Source organism: Eretmochelys imbricata, chromosome 5 (assembly GCF_965152235.1).
Source record: "Eretmochelys imbricata isolate rEreImb1 chromosome 5, rEreImb1.hap1, whole genome shotgun sequence".
In the NCBI taxonomy this organism is placed as follows: domain Eukaryota; kingdom Metazoa; phylum Chordata; order Testudines; family Cheloniidae; genus Eretmochelys; species Eretmochelys imbricata.
In genome coordinates this window covers 119,849,882-119,863,182 of record NC_135576.1, presented here as the reverse complement: position 1 = coordinate 119,863,182, position 13,301 = coordinate 119,849,882, and the positions used below count along the sequence as shown (strand labels likewise).

The following is a 13,301-nucleotide window of genomic DNA, read 5'->3' as shown; positions in this document are numbered from 1 at the left end:
AGAAGTGCTAAACCAACCAGAAACAACTACAAGACTGGAATTTAACAATGATAAATCATTAGATCTAGATATAGATGTACTGAGGTAAAAATTGAAGTAGTAAAAAAAAGAATTGCAGAAGCTGAAAAACAACAAGGCACCTGGTTTGGACAGCATTCATCCTGAGATGCTTAAATATGGAGGCGAAGACATGGAATCAGTCATTTTTTTGCTATGTAACAAAATATGGACGGAGGAGAAAGTGCTGGAAGAATGGACCCTCATTATCATAATCAAGTTACCAAAGAATTGCTCAAACTGGAGGGGAGTAACACTTTTATTTGTCACAGGAAAAGTATTAGCAGCAGTCCTCCTTAATAGAAGGAAAGGAAAGATGGATACCATCCAACGTGAACAACGATCTGGATTTAGACAAGGGAGATCGTGCGCAGATGCTATTTTCCCCCTGAGACGCATTATTGAGTACACAAGTGCCATCAATTAGGTGGACTTTCAAAAGGCATTCGATAGTGTAAACAGAGAAACAATGTGGAAAATTGTGGAACAATATGGAATTTCAACAAAATTAATCAACATTATGAAGGCATTCTACGCCGACTCACAATGCTGCATTAAATGGAAAATGGACTGAGTAAGCCATTCAGCATCAAGACAGGTGTAAAGCAGGGGTGCATACTGTCTCCGTTTTTGTTTATACTAGTCATCGACTATGGATTAAAACAATGTGACAGTGATACATATGGCTTAAAATGGAACAATTCAAGGCTATTTGATCTAGACTTTGCTGACGACATCTATCTTGTCAATGAAGATGCCAGCGGACTGCAAAAAGGCACAAACCAAGTAAAAGAAGTAATGGAGAAGACAGGCTTGAGATACAATGCAAACAAATGTAAAGTCATGTTAATAGGGACTACAGGGAACAAATCAAAATTGAAGAAGAGAAACTGGAGAAGGTGGACAATTTTACATATCTTGGAAGTACCATCAACCAAGATGGTACCAGTTCCGAGGACATAAGAAGAAGAATCGGGGAGGCAAATGCTGCATTTGGAAGAATCAAAACATCTGGCAACTCAAAAACATCTCCCTCAAGACAAAACTGAACGTGTACAAAGCAATTGTTATCGCCATCACAACATACAGCAGTGAGACATAGCAACTTACCAAGAAAGATATGCAAAAGCTGGATGCATTTCATCACAAATGTCTGAGAAGAATATTGGGAATAACATAGAGAGATACGAAGACGAATGAAGAAGTCAGAAAAATTACTGGATAAAGCACCCTCTCACAAATAATCTACAAAAGAAGACATCAGTGGCTGGGACATGTGCTGAGAATGGAAAAAGAATGCTTACCAAATACCACCCTTGAATGGAAGCCAGAAAACGCAAGAGGAAAGAGAGGAAGACCGTGAATAACATGGAAACGAACAGTTCTGAATGACATCAAGCACCTCAACATGAAATAGGAAGATTTGGAGAGAAGGGCAGTTGACAGGCAAGGATGGCAAATGTGGGAAGCCCAATGTGCAGCATAGCACGGGATGGACTAAGGTCTAAGGTAAGGCACTTAACCATCCTGAAGAGACTTCATGCCCAGATCTGGATGTGTTAGTAGTAACATGTAGGCATATTAGTAGTAGATGCAAACTCTGACCCTGAAACGTGGGTAGATGTATCTATGACGGAAGAGGTCCACTCTGCCATAAAGAAACTGGGAAGTGGGCATGCTACTGGACCTGATGGCATAACACCCAAACTCCTCAGGTGCACCACAGAACCCGTAAGTGTAACATTATACCAACCTTTTGTCTGGGCTTTGACTACTGGGCAGATATCAGCAGAGTAGATGAAAAGGATTGTCATCCCACTGGGGAAAGGCACTGAGTGCTATCACTACCTGCCAATAACTCTGCTTGCTGTTCCCAGAAAAGTTTTTACACTTGTCCTACTTGTCCCAGCCCCAGCCTCTTCTTGTGAAATGCCACTGCCCTGAGCAATCAGGTTTCACTGCTGGACGATCTACAATGGTATACTTGCTCTTCATCTTTTATCTGAGATCCATTGCAAATTCAATTGTCCTTTGACAGCAGCATATGTAGACCTAAAGGCAGCCTTCGATCCTGTTGACAGAGCTACCCGGTGGAAGGCCCTAGTGGCATTCCTGACATCCACATGAAGTTAATTTAAGACCTACATAATGACTATGGGGCATGGATGTGATGGGAGACCCATAGATCCAACAGGTCTTACTCTAGATCTGGGATGAAGCAGGGCTGTGTCCTCGCCCTAGGCCTATTCTGCCGCACAGCACATTGGCTCCTTGAACATGTCTCTGCAAATACCAGTGTAATTGCCGGTTCAACTTCTTTTACAGACTTGGACTATGCAGATGATGTTGCCCTCTTCGACCAGGATGCAAATGACCTTAAAGATGCACGAGGGAGCTTCCAGCTCATGGCAGCTGCCCTTGGACTAAGGATTTATTGGGTAAAAACAAAAATTCAGAGTATCAGCACAAAAGTTGTGAGACAAGACATCTGTGCTGCCAGACAAACTGTGTAAGTAGTGGATGATTTCATCTATTGAGGCAGTAACGTTGTCATTGATTGATGGACATGCTAAGAAGAATCAGTTCAGAAACCTCAGCCATAAAGGACCTGCATAGTGTTTGGAGCCAAAAGAAGGTGAAATTACATATAAAGTATGGATTTATCAAACCTCCATGCTTCCGATCCTCTTATATGGATCTGAAACATGGATATGGCTTAAACAAGACATCCGGAGGCTGGAGACATTTCATATGCACTGCCAGTGGCAACTACTGTGCATAAGATGTTTTATTTTATCAGTAATAGGGATGTATCATTGAGAACGGGCCTCGAGAGGACTGAAGTCATCATCAGTCACTGCCGGTTGGCACTTGTTGGACATATAGCCCACTGTGGAGATAAAGTCTCTACACATCAAGCCCTAGATCAGACTTGAGATCAGGTGGGGACACTGGCCAGCCACAGATTAGTGTCAGCCACACAGTCTTCCGCACACAGTCTTCCTGGCTGCACTGGATCAGTAATAACCCTGTGGAGCTTTCAGATGCCTGAAATAAAACCATACAATGTGGCCATGAATGTTCAACGCTATGGACCTTTGCTGTATAAGCGTATTGTTGTCGTAGTTAAGCAGAAATAGACATATTGCTTCTGGGGACACCACCCGCCTTCAGTTAACCAAAAGTTTGATTAACTGGAGGTAAATAATTGGGACTGTGCTCCATAGATATGCCTGATGTGAAGTGGTTTTTCTGGTGCTCCATCCATCTCTACATAGAAAGCCATTTCTATTCCTTCTTTTCCTCCACTGTGCTTTAACACCAACTGTTGAATTTCCTTTCAGTAAACACACAGTAGCACTCCAAGACAATACCTTCACAGTATGGTATAAGGTGGCTCCATCCTCCAGACTGCAAACATGTGACTCTAGTTGCTCCTATCAACTGGAAACCCTCTTCACAGGAGAAAGTAACTTCACTACCAACACTGTAATTGTCACCATAAGAATGACCATGTTCTGGATTTCCTGGATTCTTGCATTTTACTGGTTCTGTGAAAGCAGACATACCATCAACAGAGCGTACTAACAACATGCAGTGTGGCATCACTAAACGTGAGTGCTTACAAACAAGCTGAGTGACATTTGTCTAGGCATTTTGTGAAAATCAGACAAAAAAAGAATGGGGAAAAATATCTGTATGTATTTTTAAGAATCTCCTCAGCTTTTCTCTGTTTCTCATGTAAGCTGGGTCCACTATAAGCTTGTGCAACTGAATTAATTTCAGTGCAGTTGACCCTTCTTGCACTGGGACTGAACTAGTATCATTAACCAGCTCCAACCTCATGTTTTCCCTCCACGGGATACAGTGTGGTCCAGGCATATAGGGCACTGGACTGCGAGTCAGCTGACATATCTATTTCCAAATCTTCCACTGTGCTGGCATTTGACCATTGCAAGTTAGTTTGGTCAAAATTTTCAAACTTCAGTGCCTAATGTTAGGCATCCCGATCCATATTTAGGCACTTACATTTTACATATTTCTTTGTGCATTTGAAAGCGCAGGTCTACTTTGAAGAGTGATGCTACAAAAATGGCAATGTGGGGGATCCAAATTTACTGTCTTGTGATTTCTAAAGTAAATGTGCTCAGGTTACAAGAAAGAAGTTTGTTGTTGGTTTTTTTTTTACCCGCTATCCCTTTACCACAAAGAGGCACTTAATCTACGAAGCGAGAGTCGGCCTCCTTTGCCATCCCTGTATGGTAGTTGAACATTTGATCTCATTACCTGCACATTTTTTGCCATCGCCTGTATGAGGAGGGATACAAGTACATACATAGGACCCATTTGTATTAAGGCAAGAAGCATGCTCATCGCAATCTGATCCAACAGCACATTCATCGACATCTGCAAAAATACATGTCCTGAGGGCAGTGTTTGTAAAGAACATTGTTTTCAATTTACATCACTCGAAATGTCTGGCAGAATCATTTTAAAAAGGTATCCTTAAAAACCCACCATTAACTGAATCACTTCTCTGATGCATTGTAACAGTAGAAATAAAAACAGAATAATAAAATGGAATATTTATACAAACAGTTAATTTAGTGTAAAATAAAAGATTGCCAACATTAGGGGAAACTGGAAACAGTCTGTTACTCCACATTCAGGGAATATTCTCATTGAGCCCAGGAAATGTCCTATTATGCCAGTTATTTTGTTTCCAGGAAGGCAAATTAATAGGTGTTTTAGTTCATACTGAGAGAGGGGTGTACCCTAGTGGTTTGGGCAAAAGGATAGGAGTGAGGACTCTTTCACTCTAAACTCTACTCAAATCCTCTTTATGTCTCAGCTTTCTCATCTGTAAAATGGGGGACATGACTGCTTAGCTCACAAGGTAAGCACTTTGATCAGAAAACACAGAAACAGCCCTTTCTGTGCTGAGCAGACTGTTACTACATTAGAAGCCTGCTAAGATGTTTGGAGTTGTCTGATATTGGAAAGGTTAAAATGAGGTAGAAATCTATAATTACTATTATTAATTATGTGAATGACGATAGTGCCTAAGAACCTCTACCAAAGATCTAGGCCCCCTTATGCTAGGTGCTCTACTGACAATTCAACAAAAGAGACCGTCCCTGCCCCTGTTTGTTTCATTTCATATTCTAATCACTGGCTTTCTACTGTGGAGAAGCAAGCTCGGTATGTATACGAGTTACCTATTGTAGGGAACGGTTCAAAACTATCTCATTGAAAAATCCCAGCATCAGGGATTATTCCTTATATAAACCAGATCCTTTTGGGGCAGGAAAATTTTTCATTAAGAACTACTCAACAGAACGATGTTGTACGGGCTCCATAATGCAAACACACTGCTGTGGTTATTGTCAGCAAAGCATTTATCCCAGTCTCTGCAAACAATGCAGAAATACTGGAGTGACTGGGCAAACAAACAAACAAATGTAGGGCTGTCTACTCCTTAGGAGTGTGTACTTATTCTCAACCATATAACCAAACAATCCAATACAAACAATAATTCTAAAGGGAAAAGGTTTTTCACATTGGTGCATGGCGACGAAAATGTTAAGAGATAAAACATATGGGGAGTCTAATTCCCCACTGCCTTGCACGCACTTTAACCAGCTTACACCTGTTTCAAGAGAACTCGAAGTGGATATAAAATGCTATCAAATCAGAATGGTAGGGACTGACCCTCCAACGCTCTGCACTTTGTGCAGTCATTTACGCTATAGCAAGGGGCATGTAAATCATTACTATTCTGATCTTGTCACATTTTACATCCACTTTAGACTGGTGTAAATGACTGCATAAAGTGCAGGGCCATGAGGAATCAGGCACGTTGTGTTTCCCACCCAATGCACACTCACTTTTCACCCGTGTAAATGACTACACAATGTGCTAGGCAGTGGAGACTCAGGCTCCTGGCATGTAGTGCAAGGTCTTGGCTTCTAACATCCTATGGCTTGGGTTCCGAGTCCTCCAGAAACCATGCAAGGTTTGGCAGGGCCCAGATATGATGAACTTAAGACCTGTTATAAAATGGACCTGTTTTCACAGGCTTTTTCTGTGAGGGAGAGAATAGTGAGAAGGTAGAACAACAGATGGGGTGAGATCAGCTTTGAGGTTGTAACGGAGACTGTTGGAGGCTGTGCTATGCAATGGAGGTCATGTATAAAGGGAGCTTATGTTGGATTGGAGGATCTTCGGCTTCACGTTTTCTGATGACTTAATGAGCCTAGAGTGTGAGATGAGCGCTACAAAAGTTAAAATAAAATAAACACAATTCAAATGCAAATCACATTGGGCCCTATCTTGCAAGTCTTACCAATGTCACTCTCCCACTGGAGTCAATGGGAGTTTTGGGAGAGGAAGAGGAGCAGGATTTAGCCTGTAACATCAATAATACAGCCACGTAAGTGACATATCTCACCAAGGCAAGACGGCGAGATGCCATTCCAGCTTCCATTGTCAGTGCAGAACATCCTTGAATCCCCCAACAAATAATAGCCATTATTGCACTGGTAGCTAACCGTGCTACCCGCAAAGAAGTCCTCAGCAGAATAAAATCCATTTCCTAAAGGTGGAGGCACTCCACAGCTGATTCCTGCACACCAGGGACAAGGAGAGCAAAAACACGTTAGCCCATCAGACACTTTCCGTGAATCACCTCCTGGCACCAGTGCACTTAGCGTGAGATTGAACTCCTGAAGAAAGCTCAGAGCCAACTACATGCCTGGTTTGGCTCCACTGAAGTCAAAGAAGCTTTTTCAGGGATGATTTTGGCCCTTAAAGTTTAGCTTTTACAGCTAGGATTTTCTAGTGATGGGCTCTGAATGGAAATGCACAGTGAAGACTGCAGTGAAAGAGCCTCTGAGGATTAATACATTCTCTCTGCAGCTGAAAACATGTGTATGTGAATAGACTGTTCATAAAGGTGAAGGCCTGACAGCCCTAGAGACTGACATCCTCTGTTTGTCCACAGAAAAGGTTCAGCACCACCAGCAAAAAGGCAAGTTTCTCCACACATCCCTAGTCAATGTGTCTCAACTCAGGTGCACAAGGGACATGTCTCAAAGTGAGCGGGAATCTCAGGCTCTTGCCTCAGGCTGCCAACAAGGCTGCTAATCAGTTTCAGGTATGGGGATGGTTTTTTTTTACCTGAATTCAATTCCCTGCTCTGCCACAGACTGTGTGACCTCGGACAAGACACGTAGGACCAGAGTGCAATGGGAGCTAAGTGCCTATAAATACCTTTACAAATCTGGCACATAAGTCTCTCTATGGTTCAGTTCCCCACCTGTAAAATGGGCATAACAGCACTTCCCTACCTCACAGGGATATCGTGAGGATAAAAACACCACAGATTGCGAGATGCTTGATATCATGGTAATGGAGGCCATATAACTACCAGTTAGACAGAACTACTGTCAATTTCATGAATGACAATACCAACGGATAAATGTCAGGGGAAGAAGACACAAGCCCTTGACAGCAGTATGGAAGGAAAGACTCCCAATGGATCAAGCTAATAGTAATAACCCAGCACTCATAGACCCTGATTCAAAGCTCACTGAAGTCAGTAGAAAGCTCCTTATGGACTCCTATAGGTTTTGGATCAGGGCTATATTGTGCTTTTCATCCATAGATCTCAAAGTATTTTACAAAGAAAGGAAGTATAATTATCCCCATCTTACAGATGGGGAAAATCAAGGTCACACAGTAAGTCAGTGACAGGGCTGGGAATCAAACCCACGCTGCTGAGTACCAGTCCAATGCCCTATCTACTGCACCACACCACCTCCCTAAATAGTATGAAATCAGAAGGAGCTGGAGGAGAATTTTGCTACCTGGCTGCCTCAATCTCACCATTGCTGAAAGAAAAGTCAGATACAGTTGATTTTTTAAGCTTTTCTCCAAATTTGCTTATGATCTAAGGGGCAAGACTTGGGAGGCTGTGAGGCGCTGGATAAATCATCAGGTCTGTGTTACGTTCTCAGGAGTCCTTGTTTTAATTGCATCCAAACAAAGAAACCAAGATTTCCTAAGCGTGGCTTGTGACTGATACAGCAGCCTGCAGATGCAGGCTGCTACGCTAACACAGTCTACTCACTTTCACAGCGGGGAAGAGGTCGAGTCCATTGTCCCAAATTTAGACAGTGCTGGACAGAGTTCCCCACTATTTGGAAGCCTGGATCACAGGAAAGGCTCACTTTTGACCCTGGCTTTAAATTGGTTGATGAGGTCCGCAGATGAGGTATGGATCCTTCTAAGGATTGGCAATCTGAGGACAAAACGCACACACAACAGACTTAGCCCTGAATCAAAACAAATGTATTTGTTTTTAAATATCCGTGATGCTGTGCATGTTTATCTGGGAATGATATTAATGGAAAGTGTTATACTATAAGATGTATATATTATTTCCAGATTCAAAGAGCTTCCCTATATCAACATATATGAACTAAAATATATTTCCAAGCAAAAGGAGGAAACAAAAAGATACCACAATATATTCAAACTATTGTGAGCATGAATGAGTGGAAAAATCCTCCATTTGATCCAATATCATCAATCATCACTCTTTCAACATCTCAATACAGGAAGCCATAAATCTCTGTTTGAGATTCCAATGAACTTTTGTTACAAAACACTGGAATTTTAGGAATGAAGACTGAATGTACCAACCATTAAATTATCAAAATAGCGTATTCAAGGCTAGTAGGACAGGGGTCATATTATACCACATTTAACCTTATAAAAAGTCTTACTGTGTTATTACTCGGAACAAAAACACTTCTAGGAGATAAAGTTCTAACCGGCACAAAATATGCTCCTGTAATCTATCTTCACTCTTCCAATAACCCCAGGCAGGAAATCTGGCCAGGCCAATACATTTCCTTTTCGCAATTCTTCTGGACAGGAAGTAGCTAGGGATTTTACCTAAGGTTCAAAACACATGGTTAGATAGAGTTTGCTAACTAACAGACATCTTTGTAAGAAAAGAACACAAACAAAATTTTCCTCTCACATCTGCAGTACTGAACCTAGAATCTGATTCAAAGCCCATTGAGTCAGTGAGAGTCTTACCATGACTTTAGTGGGCTTTTTGAGCAAGCTCATAGGTATTCTGCTCTTCTTATTTGTCTGGATCACTTATTGTCATCAGTGCAATGGTGGAACACTGAAGCAATTTACTACTGGGTGGATCTGACAGAAGAGTATTGTCCTACAGGTGATGTAGGAAACATGCTAATTTAAAACCCTCTATGTATGCCTATTTGGCAGAACAGTGTATTTACCCCACAGATTAAAAACAGGTGAGGGGAAATAATCTGAGCAGATTCTCAAGTATTTGTAAAGGGAAACTTTTACCACTAGAAATAATGAAATATGAATTTAGAAGAGCAATAGTTCTGAAATAGTTTTATTTCTTGATACCGAATTTTAAGGACAGTAAACACAACATGAAGCTTTAAAAAAAGATGTATCCTGGAAACCAGGAATTAAGTTTTCTGAATTCCTTAAATAAACCAGGCTGTTATGTGACTTTGCAAAACATGATAGGCCAGATTTTGGACACACCACAGTTAACGGGAATTAACTAGAAGCAGGTTTGGGCCCTATTATAAGTGAGCACTGAATGTGAAATTGGGATGCATGAGGATAGGATAAAAGAACTGCTATGTTGTTAGATTAATGGATGGCTAGATAGCCTGAACTGGATGAAACTTTTTTGATGGAATAGTTTTTCCACACAAAAATGCAGTTTAGTCAAAATTGCAATCTTTTGTGGGACCATGTCGATTTTTACAAAATTTTCAATGGGAAAAAGTCAAATCATTTTGACTTTCTCATTTAATTTTGACAAGATTAAAAACATTTAGATTTTCTCCCTTTGAAACCTTTTATTTAGACTTTCAGATTCTATTAACATACTGATCTTATTATATGTATTATTATATTTTATATTACATTATGTTCACTATATTTAATATTTTACAATATATTATGTTCTGACAAGTATTAACACTTAACATTTTGATAGTTCTGAATCAAAATGATGGGAAACTGCAGTATTTCTTTCTGATCTAGAATGAAAACTAATTTTGAAATGTCAGATTTTCCAGTTCCAAGCATTTGTACCTGAGGGCAGCAAAGTCATGTACCATAACTCAATCACACAATGAGACAATAACTCATTGTATATCCAGAATGTATATCCAATAGATTAAACCTCATTAATGAGAACCAGTCATCGTTTTCCTGAGGAAGATGTAGCCATGACAGTATTTTGAGCCATATACTATAGTTATGACCATCAGGAAATATGGGATGGAGATATATAGAAAGAATGCACAGATGGTGCACTTCAGCATTCCCACCATCACTCAGCAATGGGAGCGTGTGGTTCACAGTGTCAAGCTAAAAAGCATAAAAAAACTAGTAGTGGACTGCTTTTGATGGGAAGATTTGTTATGCAACAGCAATGGAATGTAGAAGACTTTTACGCCTCACCGTGGTAGAGTTGCCATAACTGCAGTGGTGCATTGCAAACCTGAGCAAATTGCCTTTCTGCAGGAGATGGCAAGACATCGCAACTGGGTGATACAAGGGGGAAATCACAATGCTTTCCTGTGCACAGTGAAATGGAGTGGATTGTCTCATTTGTCTCAAATGGAGTGGATTGTCTGATTGTCTCAAAAACTCTTCATGCAAGTTTTGTTCTCTTCATTGATGGATTTACGTTAATAACGCACTAATACTAGACATTTATTTTCTCCTCGCAGTTCAAGTAGAAATATACAGCCCTGAGTAAAGCCCTGTGTCAGTACCTGAGCCCTGCATCCTTGTACTGTGTGGGAGAAGGATATATGTTGGTTTAATGGGGGTTTTCCTCAAGAGACATGGACACTCAAAAAAGTTAAAATTTGCTGCTGTGACCTGTCCATGCCTGGCAAATGTTGGACAGGGGACTGATTTATTTTCTGTGTCCTTTCCTTTCAATAAAATTCTAAATACAGGGCGTTAGTCACCAAGCAGAAGTGATCTGGGGCAAAAGCCCAGGTTGCACAGTATGCAGTCCCTGAGCTTAAATGTTCAGTAGAAAAAAATGTAGATAGGTTTGTGACCGCGGGATGTCACATTAGACATTGAGCAGTGACCCCAAGCATGGTCCTAGTGCGCTGACTGCATCATCTTGCAGGAGAGGCTAAGGTTCTGTTGGACACACAGAAAGATTTTTAACTCTCTTGAAAAGTGAGGGTATTTATGGGCTTTTTTAAAAAATACATAAAACCTGGGATGATTAGACAGTTGAGTGAAGAAAGTGGAAAGGAAGGTCTTGGAATCAGCCTTCCCCAATTTTGCAGGAAAAGAAAGCAAAAGAGCTCCTGGAATAGAGTCCAAAAGCTCTTATATAAACTGTAATGCCATAACCTCACTGCAAAGGTCCTACTGAGTATATTACAGCTCTCCCTAGCTGGCCTAAGACAGAAGCATTGCTCTCAGCCAAGCAACTGCTTAAAGTGATAAATGCCCTACAGAAGACAAATGTGCAGTAAAAGAAGATTAAGGGCTTCCATCCCTCTAATAGGAAGGGCAGAAGTACCCCTCTGAAGGAAAATGGTTATTTAATTAAAAAAACATGTTGATATCTGAACTAGTGCATTCCATGGCTGTGCTGAAGAGCGACTCTAGTAATTCCCCGGTGCAAAAAGGAATGTTTTCTATGGCCACATGCAAAGTTGGATTAAAAATTGCGAAGAATAAGGAAGAGCAGCCCAAGGAGGAAAGCGTTGGTGTGGTTTAACCCCCTCTCTCATCGCACACAGCAATTTGCCTGGAAGGGGATTGGCCTGGTTAGGAGAACAGATATGCAAATCTGTGCGGAAGCTGTGGAATATTTCATGCGGAATGGAAAAAAAAAAAAAAAAGCAGTGGCCTGCATGAAATGGGTGGCTGGTCTCTGTCCTGTCTCTGATGGATAAGTATCCATATCACAAACACATGTCACAGGTAGCATCTTGTTGTCAGCCTCAGTGAGGAGGGCAGGTATTTAATGATTATGGCAACCAAACTACTCTCACCTCCTCCCACCCTGCTTGGCCTGATCTACACTGAAGTATAAAAGATTGTACAACTGGATGGAGCTGGTACATGGACCAGGCACCAGCAGCCTGACCTATTTTTACTGAAGCATCTTCAAAAAAAACTCCTTCCTGCAGCCCGGGCTGCTGAAAAATGGTCCAGGCTAAGGCACCCAACTGTTTTAAACCATTTGGAATTGTGGGGGAGATCTCCTTAGTGCAGACACAAGGTAAGAGGATATTGGATGGGGAAAGGAAAGGGACCTTCCCCCTGACTGACGTACAGAGAACTTCATTTTCCACTGCTGTCAGGTCAGCATCTTTTATTGAATGTTAACCTCACTCACAAACCAAAACAAATCAAACCAAAAAAAACCCCAACCCAGACTACAGCAAAAATGAAAGAGCACTGGGTTTGACCTGAAGATGATGAACATGTCAATGGACAGCTAATAGTACATCTAAAGAAGTCTTAAAGAATTTATTTAGTCTCTCTTTTATTCAATTGGCAACGTATTCTGTACATCATTATTCCGTTCCGTTTCATGGAGGCTTGTAGGAAGAAAAGGCTTACCAATAATCTCAGTGGGCTAAAGCTCTAGCGTATAAAATAACTTTGAAATAAACACAGACAAAGAAGATGATTTACTATTTCAAGCTCTAATAACAAGAGAGGTAAAAAGTTTATGGGAAATTTACTTGGCTAGTTTTCCTGTTGTGGTCTCACATCTGTTTTTTAGCATTAAGACCATGGATTATGGGACATACCATAATTGAAGGATAGGATTTTCAAAAGCACTTTTCATTGGATTAACTCTGCTCCTGTTGAAGTTAGTGGGGGGAGGGTGTTCTGCATTCTTGGCAATGGGACTGGAGTTAGGCCAGGGCTGAGAGTGCTTTTGGAAATCCCACTTGAATGGCACAGCAGTGAAGACTTCAAGCACAGGAAATGAGCACTTCTTCAAACTCACATCCACATTATCGTGATGCACCAAAATCCCTGTGATTCAAGATGAGAATACAACCCTCAGCAACACACAAAGTGCAGAAAATCTGTGGCAGAACTTATGGGTAATGCTGAATAAAGGAGAACAGAAGAAAGGCATAAGGTAAAGCAGACATGAACACTCTGTCAGA

General features: G+C 41.1%; 1 protein-coding gene across 1 annotated transcript in view; it reads right to left on the bottom strand.

Moving 5' to 3' along the window:
• SVEP1 (sushi, von Willebrand factor type A, EGF and pentraxin domain containing 1) overlaps positions 1–13,301 on the bottom strand; it is a 150,045-nt gene that overhangs the window by 52,914 nt on the left and 83,830 nt on the right. The window contains exons 28-32 of the mRNA XM_077816485.1: positions 8,895–9,018; positions 8,189–8,359; positions 6,509–6,682; positions 4,345–4,464; positions 3,432–3,608 (exon numbers count right to left, since the gene is read on the bottom strand). Of these exons, the coding sequence (XP_077672611.1) occupies positions 3,432–3,608; positions 4,345–4,464; positions 6,509–6,682; positions 8,189–8,359; positions 8,895–9,018 (766 nt within the window). The remainder of the gene's footprint in view (positions 1–3,431; positions 3,609–4,344; positions 4,465–6,508; positions 6,683–8,188; positions 8,360–8,894; positions 9,019–13,301) is intronic.